Consider the following 13,170-nt stretch of genomic DNA (forward strand, 5'->3'; position numbering starts at 1 on the left):
GGGGAGAAGGAAGAAGAGAGAAGAAAAAAAACCCCACAACCCACAACAAACCCTCATCCCTCTCTCGCCCCCTTCTACCCTGATCTTTAATGCATACATTCCCCTGGCGCCTCTCGCCCCTAATCCTATGGGATCAGCGGGTCCGTGGAGGCCCCCCAGGGTCCCCCCCAATAAGTGATGGCTTTATAAGGGGCCCGGAGAGAGCAGGGAGGCAGTGCCCACCATGGCCTCCAAGCTCAAGGAGAGGAGGGTGAGTCGCCGCCTGCCCAGCGCGCACGGCTTTGCAGAGCCGCCTGGAGGACCCGGCCTCGGCCCACTCACCGCCTTTCCCATCAGAAAGCGCACCCCCCAAAAAAAAACCCCAACAAACCAACAACCACCCCCACCTCCCAAACGAGTCTGCCCTGCCGAGGCCGCCCGCGCACACGAGGAGCCCCCGGGGCGGCGCGGAGAGAAGCGGCCCCTGGAGCATCCATCCCGGGGCCGCGTCGCGCCCGGCGCCGCTGCTCGGACCGGGGTCGGGACCGGCTATTCTGGAGGGGTCGGGGCCGGTTGCCCTGGCGAGGCTGGAGGCTGCATTTACCCCCAACTAACGCGCCCCGTCTGTTTTGCAGAGGACGCCGGTTTCCCACAAAGTAATCGAGAAGCGGAGAAGGGACCGTATCAACCGTTGCCTCACCGAGCTAGGGAAGACGGTGCCCATGGCTCTGGCCAAGCAGGTAGGCAGAGGGGGGCTGGGGAGGGCGGTCCCTGCGTCCCTCTCCCCGGTCCGGGCCGACTCCCCACCCCGATGGGTGCGGGTTGGCAGAGGAGGCCCGGCGGAGCGCAGCGCAGCTTCAGGGGAGAGGTAACGATGCCCGTCTTCCCCGCCCGGTACAGACCTCGGGGAAGCTGGAGAAAGCGGAGATCCTAGAGATGACGGTGCAGTACCTGCGGGCCTTGCACTCGGCGGACTTCCCCCGAGGCCGAGAGAAGGGTAGGTGGGTGGAAGGGCTCGGCTCCCCGCCGATACCCGCGCGGCGTGGCAGCTCCCCTCCCTCCTCCAGGCCGGACCCTGAGGAGCTTGGCTCCGCTGCCCCTTCCTTTCCAGCAGAGCTGCTCTCCGAGTTCGCCAACTACTTCCACTATGGCTACCACGAGTGCATGAAGAACCTGGTCCACTACCTGACGACGGTGGAGAGGATGGAGACCAAAGACACCAAATACGCCCGCATCCTGGCCTTCCTACAGTCCAAAGCGCACTTCGTCACCGAGCCCCTCTTCACTTCCCTGGGCTCCCTCCCGGAGCCGGACTTTTCCTACCAGCTGCATCCCGGGCCCGAATGCCCCGGGCACGGCCACAGCCCCGGCGAGGCCATGCTACAGCCGCCCTCGGGGGGACCCTTCCCCTGGCACGGCGCCGCACGCAGCCCCTCCCTGCCCTACCACCTCCCCAACACCGCCGTACCCCTCGCCAGCCCCGGCCAGCAGCGCAGCACCTTCCTCTCTTCTGTGCAGGGGCTGGACCGCCACTACCTCAATCTCCTCGGCCATTCCCACCCCAACGCCTTCGGGGTGCCCCCAGGCCAGCACCCCTCCATGCTATAGAGACTCGTCCCCTCCTGAAAATTCCTATTTATGACCGCGGACCCTGCGAGTTGCGCGCACGGGGAGGTTGCCGGGGCAGGGAGATGCGCGGCGGTGGCGAAGGGCCAGCAGCCCCCGGCCGCCCGCCCCGGGGGACCGGCTCTGCCCCCGCCCGTCCTCTCCGGGGGGCTGGATCTGCCCCCACTCGCTCTTCTTCCCACCTCCGGGTGCGGTGCCTGTACAAGCGATGCCTTGGAATAAATGTTTATACCCGCCGCCCCTTCTTGTTTCCGGGAGGGAACTTCCTCGGGTGGCGGTGGGGGTTCCCCCAACCCACCCAGCCAGGGGGAAAAAACAAACACAAAAGAAACGTGGTCGGCGAGGGGCGGGACAGCTGCTGCACGCCGCGGGTTGGCATTGCGGCCAGGCGGGTGTCGGTGCCACCCGGGGGGTCTCGGTGCCGCCCGGGGATGCTCCGAGGCGATTCTCGGGCGCGGGAGGGATGGAGTCCCGGGGGTGCCCCGCGGGATGGGAATGCCCCCCTTGCCCGCCGTGGCTGCTGATGTTCCCGGGGACACGCGTCCTAACGGCACTGGGATCTCCCGCAAATTTGTCTGCGGCGCAGCTTGTTTAGGGGAGGAGGAAGAAGTGGGAAGCGTAGGACGAGGCGGAGAGAGGAGGCGGCCGCTGAGGAGGGGCAGAGCGCCGAGAATAAACCAAATAAATGCTCCTGAGAGCGAGTCCTTCCAGATGGGCTGCCGCCGCGGGGCCGGGGCACGGCTCCCTCCTGCCCTGCTCAGCGGGACAACCTCGGTCCCACCGCAACCAAGCGTCCCCCCGTGTCCCCGCACCTCCGGCAGGCGGGCCGGGGGGACCCCAGCCATTCTCTCCGACCCCGGCCACCCGCTTTGCCCAGCGGTGCCGGAGCCACCGAGGGGTAAAATAACTTATTCCAGTTGGGTGGGGAGATTTTTGAGGAGATTAGACCCGGGTTGTTTGCCCAGGCCACGGAATGGGCTGACCCGCAATTTGTAAACCAACCCGACTCTTTTTATTTGGAGACAGACAAAAAGATCTTCATTACAATGAGTAAAAAGTATAATGTGTATCTTCCATTTAACCTCTAAATACGGGAAAAGCTGCTATTTCAGATTAGTGGGGAAAAGGTCACACGGCGGGATGACGCATTGAGTCAGCCGCGGGGGGGAACCCTCATTTCCTTCTGGCACCTTTAGGATGATGGTAAATCCAGCGGGAACCTCTCTCTTGCTCAGTGTACACAGAGCAATATGGGATCAGCCAGACGCATTCAGCGGCAGCAGCAGGATGGCTGGTGCCTATTAGGGAAACGCATGCTCTGCATTCACTTGCACCGGCCCTGGATGTAGAGTATGGAGAAAATGCTACACGACTTTTATTCTGTGAGCATTAAGCTCTTGTGAACGCCTTGTGGCACTGAAGCATTAAAGATACAGCGTTTCCCTGGAATTATAAATTATTAATATATTCAGCATTTTGGTTCCTGTTAACCAAGTAAAACAAAACTTTTCTTTGCTAAGTAGATCTTCTCTCTGGGATTAGCAAAGGACCACCACGGTCAAAACTGGGGTCATTTACATATAATTTTGCAAACTCGCACTGGTCCATGGCAGTCTTTGTATCTCCAATTTGCTGTTCTGGATTTTTTTTTTTTTCCTTTTCCCTTCTTGTTTTCATTTAGCTGTGGAGGGTAAAACCCACTTTGGCTTCACAATGACTTTAGGGTAAGTCTCCTCCTTCTACCCAGGCAGGGCTCTGAGCTCCCCCTCTGGTCCTGCAGAAGCCAGCTTTTGCTCCCCAAAGTATTTTGGAACCTGATAAAGCCAGTGGTACCAAGGGGTGGGATCCACAAAGCTGGACCTGAGCTACACAGGCAGCAGGGCATAGAGCTTCCCCCAGGACAGGGATCCCCTGTGTTTTGACAGAGGTGCAAATATGTTTCTATGCCTGGAGGGAAGATTTCCCCCCCCCCCCCCGCCCCAGGACTTACTCTACTGTGCTGTGAGCATTGTCTGCCAGCTCTGGTGGGAGCAGCTAGGAGCTGAATGTCTCCTGTGCTAGGTCAGTTAAAGGCCATACCTGGTCCTAGGTGGGGTGCCCATCTGAGCTGGCAGTGCTCATCTTCCCACATGGCAGGGCCCTTTACTGGTGTCTGGCAGCAGCTACCAAGGGAACAAATGAAGGGGTTTTGTTCCTGAAAATAAACTACTTTAACTCTCAAAGCTCCCCAAATACTAGCTTCTCTGTTACCCAAATGCTTGGCTAAAAATCCTAATGATGAATGATTTGCTGTATCATTTCCTGTTGCTTTCCTTCAGCTAGCATCCTTTTTCTTAGACTTTCAAATCTCTTTTGCTTCTTTTTGCCTTTTTTTTTCCCCCCCATGCCTTTCACATCTTCTTTGCCACCTGTTCTTCTCCCTGCTACCTGAACTTCTCTATTCTGCTCACACTTTCCAAGTCTTACATATACTGCAATTCTTCTCACCCCAGAAAATAGTTGTACAGCATAGTTACATATAAGTAATTTATGTTGATGGCAAAGAATGATTTTAGGATCAAAGGACAGCAAAACAGGAGATGACAGTTCTGTATCTGATACTAAATCTCACTCGTCATTTGGTCAGACAGTAGAAGACTTTATGTCAATCTTTGTAATACTGCATTTTTGAAAATATCTCCAACTCCCTAATTTATCGTAAGGATTTATTTGAACTATCACTGAAGTAAAACATCATCAATTAGGTAAGTATTCTGTGCGCAAACTTTCCACCTTAAAAATTTATGCTTTAAACAGGCAACAGGCAAAGTCTGGAAGGAAGGATTACTGTGCTTCTCTTACTATTTAAATAAGTAAAAAAAAATGTTTGTGAACTCTGAGCATTATCTAGCACGATCATAACTCTTTTTTATTCTCATGGTTTTGCACCAGTCTGAAAGCACCATTCAAAGATCTGGGGGCTCTGGTGGCAGTGCCACACTATGGAGTTTCCAGTCTTGGAAACAGAGGACACTCCCTGAATTCATGCCAGAACAGTGATATTTGGGCAACTTATTGATCAAGTCACCATCTAATGAGAAATGAGTATTTTATTTTACTTTGGGTAAAAGTAAATTTTACCCAGCCCTGCTCACAGCACTGGACCACAAACAGTTTTATCAGCAGATCTAGAGGGACTGAGCCATGGGTTGGGAAAAAGCAGCTGAGGAAAGGAGGAAGAGTACTGCTGAAGATTCTTAATCACAGATCTATTCCAGTAGTGATGCACCTGATAGCTGGCTTCCTAGTGGTTTGGATATGATGCCTTTCCCGTGATACCAAAGATCCTGCCAGTTTGTAAGTACTGCTGTCCCACAGCTCTGTGGGATGCTGTTGGTGTTCCTCAGGCTCCAAGGTACGCCAGGGTAGCCTGCATGATTTGACCAGGGTCATACCAGAAGTGCTTAGGAAAGCAAAGGGTGTCAAGCACCAGGGAACAATGACCAACCTATCCAGATCAGCTTCTTGCCCTGCTACCACTCAGAGAGAGTTAATAGTGCTTCCCAGCCTGGATTGGTGGATTTCATAAAGTGACTCAAGTATAAGGAGGAGGAGACCTTTTGTTCACCTGTGGCTGTTGGGAACCAGTCTGTGTATTAGACACAGGCTGCTGAAGCACTAGACACTTGTCACAGAATCACAGAATCTTAGGGGTTGGAAGGGACCTCGAAAGATCATCTAGTCCAACACTCCTTTTCAAAAGTAGTCTTTTGGAAAGAAACCCTCCAGTCAACAGTTCCCTATTTGCTGAGATGCAGCATCTGATCTCACAGATTTGCCTCCTGCCTTGGCCAAGTCCATCTCCTCTCATATCACCATGTTGATTTCTAGCAAACGTGCCCACAATTGCATAAAGGCTGTTTTAGGAAAAGAACACTGGATTCTCTTGAAGACAACACATAATTATGGCAAAATGTATAAGGAAGGCATTTTAATATGTATATGAGGTTAAAGTACTGATATCTACCCCCACACCATAGTGCATTCAGACTGGCATGTTAAAACAAACAAAATTCATTTTAAAAGGGGAGAGAGAGCAACACTGAGATCAATCAGATGAAACATCAGGTGTAAGAAAAAAGTAGTAGTTTGGAAGATTCAAAACTCAGAATATCCAAGCCAACTTAGCAAATAGATTGTTTAATATTAATGGCAGGGAGGTGAGAACTAGATGATCATTGAGGTCCCTTCCAACCAAAACCATTCTGTGATTTGATGATTTATCTTCAAGCTACAGCAACTGAAATGTGCATAATGTTTCATCAGAAGTAATACAGTTAATTAGCCTAAAAAATGCTTTTGCTAGCAAGAAATCTAAACTTCTGCACATATGCTCTGAAAAGTTTAATCTAATTTTAAATTACTGTAAGGATACAACACCTCAAAGTGCAGTCCTAGGGTAATAAAAGAAACGAGGCTCTTGGAAAAAGTGACTACTGCAAGGCAATAGAGAATTAATGACAGGATCTCTGACTCAGTTGTTAGGCTTTTGGTGAACATTAAAAAGATTGTTTTAGCCTCATTGAGAACTTAACTCAGAGTGCATAGAAGGACTCATACCAGTTCACTTTGTGGTCCTTTACTAGACACCATGTCAGTCTCCTGCTAACTTTGTGGAAACAAGGCAGCTCCTGAGCTCTGAGATCACCTCTGTCTCTTGTGAATGCCAGCACCAACATGACGTTTTCTGTCCCATGAAGAGTACAGGTTTTTAGAGTAGGGTGCAGTCCAACTGAAATCCTCAAGATGAGGATTACAGCAGGAAGTGCCTTCATTCTGATCCAACAGCCTGTCCCTCCATCTTCCAGCCCTTAGTTCCTAGCCTGAGGCTTAGACATTCTACTAAGAAGTTGGAGTTCTTAGGTTGAAGTGTTTCAGGCTAACAACTGGGTGTTGTTCGGGAGCTCCTGCTCATAACCACTCTTCCCCTACAAAGCTATTTCTGTTGTCTTTGAAGGAAATACTGTGCCCTGGTTAGAACTTTAAAAAGAAAGAGTAGATGGTAGTTTATGGTTAGAGGGTTTGATCTCAGGATATCAAGTTCAAGGAGACATCTAATTTAGACTTGCAAGCATGAAGATGTGACAGGGTGTCAGTGCTTTCTCCATACCAGGCAGAAGTGTGGACTATAGCTTTTGCACCTCCAATTCTCCTCCTCTGGAGGTGTATGTGCCCTGTGTACCATGTGCTTTGTGTACCATGTGTATACTCCTATTTCCTATGTACATAGGAAACCTATACAGGCCCGCTTCTGTAGTACAGCTGGATTCAGTTTCGTTTTTTCTCAGCATTTCCTCGTCTAGCTTGGTTGTTCTCTGCTTAAATATGGCTTTGTTAGATCCGCATAAATTTCCATGCATGCTACATCAGTGCCATTTCAGGGGATGAATTCATAGAGATCAGCCTTTAAAGGTCAGTCTTCTATGACTAAGATACAGGATTGGTCTTTTTTTCTTTTTCCCCCAAACTAAAATGTTCTTTAATTTATCCTAGGGCAACCTCATGGCGTGATACAGACAGATACACAATACATCTGTACAATCTTACTACAACAGGTGATGCCACTGTCACTGTGAGAAAAAGTTAGGGTACAGAGTTTTTCTACCAAAGGTGGCAGGACAGAAATAATTTACCCTTACTATCGGATTGACTGCTGGATTTTCAGATGGGGATCTATAGTAGGAACAGTAACAGCAAAACCTATAGAACAAATAACCCATAGCTTAAGTTTCAAAATGAGAGAAGTGTAACAGGAACCAATTATATCGACCAAGCAGAGATTACAACATTTCAAGAACCTCAGAAAACCTTGAGACAGTGTACATTACACATAACACAACTATATATTGGAATGTTCTAAGGAAACCAACAAAATCTGAGTCTTGCATATTCCACTATAAAACACCTGTTTATCATCAGACTTAATCATACTTTGGTGATGCCACAAACTTTTTTCCTACAGTACCTTCTCCTCTCTTAAAGAAATGACTGAGAGGATTGTAAATTCTCTGTGATGTCTGGAGAAGAAGAGAAAGTAATTGGAAAAAGAGCAAGAGCAGGAGTACCTCCTTTGCTGCATAATGCCAAAACCTGTTAGATGGCAAAGATCATGAAAAGCAGTAACATGATGGCCCAAGGTACCACTGTTTACAGTAGGTTACAAATCATCATCTGCAGGAAGGGCAGCAGGTTAAAACAAACAAGAGGCTTGTTACCTATGTGCATACATTGTGGACCAAATCTTCAGCTAGTGCAGGTGGGCAAAGCTTCCTGGAGACCCCTGAAGCTATAGATGCTTCCACAGGCAGGAGACAGGATGGAACTGCATCAGCAGAGAGCTTAAGAAACATTTAAGTGATATGTATTTCAGTGGCTCCTCACGCTCATTTTATCAATTCCCCTATGCAGCCACATGTTTATAAAGATGTGTGGAAAGTAAATAGCCTAATCTGGTCCTAAGCACACAATTACTCTGGTCATGAAAATGAAGTCATGTACAGAACAGCTACAGAACAGGTCCTACTGCCTCTGGTACTCAGTGCATAAAATACTCCTCCAAGAAAAAAAAAAACAACACAACCAGGCACAATGATCTATACATAAATGAAAAGTGAGCCTCTGTCTGTGTGCATATGCAGGAGTCAATCCACCTCTGTGAGGCCAAAGGATCTCCTTCTCATGGTGAGGAGGTTCCAAGCAGCAAATTGGCATGCTGTTCTTCACCAAATATTTCATCTTCTCAAAAGCAATTTGCCACTCTCCATACTGCATCTTTGCCTCTCCTTTTCAGAAAATTGATCTTCTTAGTAGCATTAATTTACTTAGTCTATTTTATGTTACATGTGGTTAGCAACTGTGTTATATTAAGCTTTGCTTTATGCTCCCAGAAAGAGCTTCTACCACCCCAGCACAAAGCAAAGTACTGAATATGGCAAGGAACAAGTAGGTCAAAGATATGCATCCCTTTGTGATGTGTATGACATAGCTAGAAGAACAATGTCAAGTTTAGAATCTCGTGCCTCTCCACAGCACTAGTTGAGCTCCAAGATGCCTGCATAAGAGCAGCCATGTTATTCCTCTGCCATCTCTGCCAACATGAAGCAAAGGGCTTCAGGAACTCTGGGTTACTTTGGGTCACATCTAGGTGGATTTGTGCAAGGCATTTGACACTATCTCATACAACATTCTCATCTCCAAACTGACAAGACATGGATTTGACATATGGATCACTCAGTGGATAAATAATTGGCTGGATGGCTTCACCCGGAGAGTTGTGGTCAATGGTTCAGTGTCCAGGTAGAGGCAGGTGATGAGTGGTGCTCCTCGGGGGTCAGTATTGGGATCAGTGCTGTTCAACATCTTTGTTGGAGACATGGACAGGGGGATTGAGTGTATCCTCAGCAAGTTTGCTGATGATACCAAGCTGTGTGGTGTGGTTGACACTCTACAGGGAAGGGATGCCATCCAGAGGGACCTTGACAGGGTAGAGGGGTGGGCCAGTGCCGACCTCATGAAGTTCAACAAGGCCAAGTGCAAGGTCCTGCACCTGGGTCAGCACAATCCCAGGCATAAATACAGGCTGGGGGGAGAATAGCTAGAGAGCAGTCCTGAGGAGAAGGACTTGGGGTGGTAGTAGATGAGAAGCTTGACATGAGCCACCAGGGTGTGCTTGCAGCCCAGAGGGCCAACCACATCCTGGGCTGCATCAAAAGAAGTGTGGCCAGCAGGGCCAGGGAGGTGATTCTGCCACTCTGCTCTGCTCTGGTGAGACCCCACCTGGAATACTGTGTACAGCTCTGAAACCCAGCACAGGAAAGACATGGAGCTCTTGGAGAGGGTCCAGATAACGGCCACGAAGATGATCAAAGGGCTGGAGCATCTCTGCTATGAAGACAGGCTGAGAGAGTTGGGGCTGTTCAGCCTGGGGAAGAGAAGGCTCCAGGGAGACCTTATAGTGGCCTTCCAGTACCTGAAGGGGCCTACAGGAAAGCTAGGGAGGGGCTTTTCACCAGAGAGGGTACTGATAGCACAAGGGGTAATGGCTTTAAACTGAAAGAGGGTAGATTTAGGTTAGACATCAGGATGAAATTCTTCACTGTGAGGGTAGTAAGGTGCTGGACTAGGTTGCCTAGGGAGGCTGTGGAAGCCCCATCCCTGGAGGTGTTTAAGGCCAGACTGAATGAGGCCTTGTGCATTCTGGTCTAGTATGTGTCCTTGCTCATAGCAGGTAGGTTGGAACCCAATGATCTTTAAGATCCCTTCCAACCTTAACCATTCTATGATTCTACGATTCTATGATTCTAAGTCCACGTATAAAATACCTACATCTAAAATCAGAAAATCAATATTCTTAAATATGTGCATATTAGGGGAGAATTTTGCCATTGATCTAAATGGAAATCAATTCTCCTTTTTGGGGTTGGACTAGATGATCTTTCGAGGTCCCTTCCAACCCCTAAGATTCTATGATTTTTTTTTCTCCTCTCCATTACAATCACTGTAATTTTAGCAATTCTGGCTGCTGACACAAACGAACAGAATAATGCTGCATTCTCATGAATGTACTTAGGAACAGGCATTTCATCACAAATAGATAAATTATAGGATAGACAATGTTTAATCCCTTTTTTTTAGAAAAGTAATTATTATTTTTATTTTTTTTAGGATTCATCATCAGCCTGTTTTGCTGCTGAATTGTGTGCTTCATGCATTTTAAAAAGAAAGCTTATCCTTAGCCAGGTGATTTTTTTAATGCTGAACCCCTTACTCATCCGTTTTTGTTAGATTTTTGAAACAGAGCACCATATTGGAACACAGTTTCAGGATCACCATTTTTTTCCACTAAAAGAAATTACATTTGCCCACACTGACCACCAGGATGTCAGAATCACAGCTGAGCTTTTTCTTAACCTTCAGTCATTAGCTCCCTTTTGGAGTGGACAATGCGTGGCATCAGGAAAACATGCAGAGTTCAAGGAGCAGCCAAATGTCTCACAAACTCGCCAAAACCCAATGTGTTATCTTTCTTTATAATTAAGTTTCTCAAGCTTGCAGAGTTCACGTGTAATTTCAGATTGGATACCAAAACCTGCATAAGTACACCAAAATATAAAGCATAGTGGCACTAAAATGAGCAACAACAATACATAATAACTACTTGAAGGAAAACGGGAAGTTAATTATTAGCCAAATACTGTGTACTTAACCAGCAAACTTCCAGCAAAGTCATTGGCATCTTCAGAATTTTTTCTAAAGATCATCATTCTAGGCCAACAGACATCAGACTGCTAAAATAATGCTTGCTCAGATAGAAAATCCTCCGAATGAGGAATAATGAGTGTATGCTCACGGACATCACTACTCACCACTGTTCTAGCTTATTTTTACCAGGATTTCCAAGGTCAGATGTCTTCCCACTTCAACAGAAGGTACACAGTCCCCTGAGTGAGACACCTGGGTTTATCTCACCTGTATCTTCAAACTCTGTTTCTATTTCCAGGTAGTGTTTACTCAGTAAGCTTTTAATAGCTCTGCAGGGAAAGCACATTGATGCATAAAGTTATAAACAGGATGTCTCCCATTATCATACTGATGCAATTTTTCCTTGTCATTTGTCTCCTAGTGCCTTCATCTGTCTCTACTGATTTGATATATTCCAACACCAGGATTTCTACATTGTCCCTAAGATATGCTCCAGAATCCACTGTAGTTTTGAAGTTTTCCAGAAGGTGGGATTACCCAAATTACAAAGAGTGGAATTAATTTTGGCAGCTACTTAGTCAGCAGATTAGAAACAGGGAACAGGTCCCTACTGACGAAGGACTACAAATCAAGATTAAACTCAGCATTACTGCCAGGCTGCAGCCTGAAATTCCCATCTTGTTTCTCATTTCTTCTTGTTTCTGCTGTACTTCAGACCACAATGTAACTCCTGGTTTGTACTATGGAGTAGCTAACATAGCTTCTGCATTATTTTATACTGTATTCAAGCTAACCACCGCTCAGAATTTGTGCCAGCAGAAAGAGCAGTTTGCAGGGCTGTCCTGGCAAGGATTTGCACATAGCTCAGCCTTAGGCACTTGGTTTGGTTTGCTTTACTTTACTGAGGGCTGTTTCACTCAGAGTTCAGAGGAACTCTGGTGAAAACCCGATGGAGTGTCGGTGTCACTGGGATTTCGGAGGAACTGGTAAGTTAGGAAAAAAGTAGTAGCCATAACAGCACATTCTTCCAACCTAACAAGGACAACCAACATCCCTGAAAATGGCCAGGACCATGATTAGCGGTCACAAAACTCTCATCTGCATGCCCAGGAGCAGAACCTCAGATGAAGCCCTGAGCTTTCCTACCAAATTTTAACCCAGAGGGATGGCAGTCAGTTCTGCCCCAGTGCAAGACAAGCTGCTCTTCAGGACAAAAAGAAGAGGTACCGAAGAGGGTGACACGTTTTTCTGTGCCTGTTCAGAATATCTCCAATCTATGCTTTTTGGACCTCCTTATTTTCCTTCTGCTTCGGTGCATCTTTCTCCTCTTTAGGCTCATACCTGAGCCCGAATTGAGGTCTCTAACCAAGGACAGTATGCAGCCTTTTTCTGAAAGATAAAACATAACCACTTTCCTCCTGTCTTTCTTTGCAATCCCATGATGTCTCCTTAACAAACATACCAGGGCCGAGGTAAGCAGGAGCCATTCATTGCTGTAACACCTGCCTATACAGTTTGAGGCTGTTTTTCTTCTTAAAAACAGCATTGCTGAGCAGCACTGTTTAACTATGATGGATTGGATGCTGTCCTGACTTACAAACTCTGCCAGCCCAAGTGAGTGCAGGAGCTGGTAACTTTGCACATTCCCTCTGAAAAGCAGGATGCCCAGATATAATGCATTTGAGGACATGTCTTTAGGGAGTCTCTGTAGCCCACCTGGCATGGCTCAGGAAGACAACTCAGCCAAGATGCATTTACCTTGCTGCCTGGAAAAGAATGTGCAGGCCAGGGCATAAAGCAGTTCAGACAGGGCAGGCTCTCAGGGCTGTACTGCCTTAGTCTTGCAAATCCCCCTGATGGCAATGATGGCTGCACGACTGAGACAGAAACTTTGATTTCATATTTTAATCGCAAAGTGCAAAACGTGGAGCCCGTCGGCAGCCGGCAGCCTTGCCCGCCTTTTCACCCACACCCCACAGGAGCGTGGCTTCCAAGCGCAGCAGCACGCTCCCGTGTCTTCTGCTCACCACAAAGTGGGGTGTAAAGCAGCTTTGAAAAAGACGAAGCACCTCCAGGTGGTTAAGGGCATGGAGCTATGGCAAGTGTCTGCGGTGGGGACAACTGCGGGCTGGCCGGGTTAAAAGGGAGGCTGTCCAAATTCATCCAAGACCTACAAATCTTGAAACACGTAAACCCTACATGCATCAGATAAAGAAGCCAGAAAGAAAGGTGCCCCCTAATGAGTTTTTTTTGCGCTTGGGTGAGCGAAAGGGCTGCTTCAGGAGGCTAATAACTGAAAACCTTCCAGGCTTTTGTCCGGAGAAA

General features: G+C 47.9%; 1 protein-coding gene across 2 annotated transcripts; it reads left to right on the plus strand.

The window, feature by feature from the left end:
• Nucleotides 1–223: 223 nt before the first annotated feature.
• HELT (helt bHLH transcription factor) lies at nucleotides 224–1,587 on the plus strand. Of its 2 annotated transcripts, none has more exons than XM_051618368.1 (4): nucleotides 224–250; nucleotides 615–719; nucleotides 880–976; nucleotides 1,091–1,587. In XM_051618368.1, the coding sequence occupies exons 1-4, from the start codon at nucleotides 224–226 to the stop codon at nucleotides 1,585–1,587; spliced, it is 726 nt and encodes a 241-aa protein (XP_051474328.1). The 2 variants fall into 2 exon arrangements, with proteins under 2 accessions (XP_051474328.1, XP_051474329.1); XM_051618369.1 differs by having other exon boundaries at nucleotides 1,094–1,587.
• The last annotated feature ends 11,583 nt before the right edge of the window (nucleotides 1,588–13,170 follow it).

Source organism: Apus apus, chromosome 4 (genome assembly GCF_020740795.1).
Source record: "Apus apus isolate bApuApu2 chromosome 4, bApuApu2.pri.cur, whole genome shotgun sequence".
NCBI lineage: Eukaryota > Metazoa > Chordata > Aves > Apodiformes > Apodidae > Apus > Apus apus.

Coding starts and splice junctions, on each gene's coding strand:
- HELT (XM_051618368.1), top strand. CDS start 224: ATGGCCTCCAAGCTCAAGGAGAGGAGG. Junction 720..879: donor CCATGGCTCTGGCCAAGCAG/GTAGGCAGAGGG, acceptor CGCCCGGTACAG/ACCTCGGGGAAGCTGGAGAA. Junction 977..1,090: donor CCCCCGAGGCCGAGAGAAGG/GTAGGTGGGTGG, acceptor CTTCCTTTCCAG/CAGAGCTGCTCTCCGAGTTC.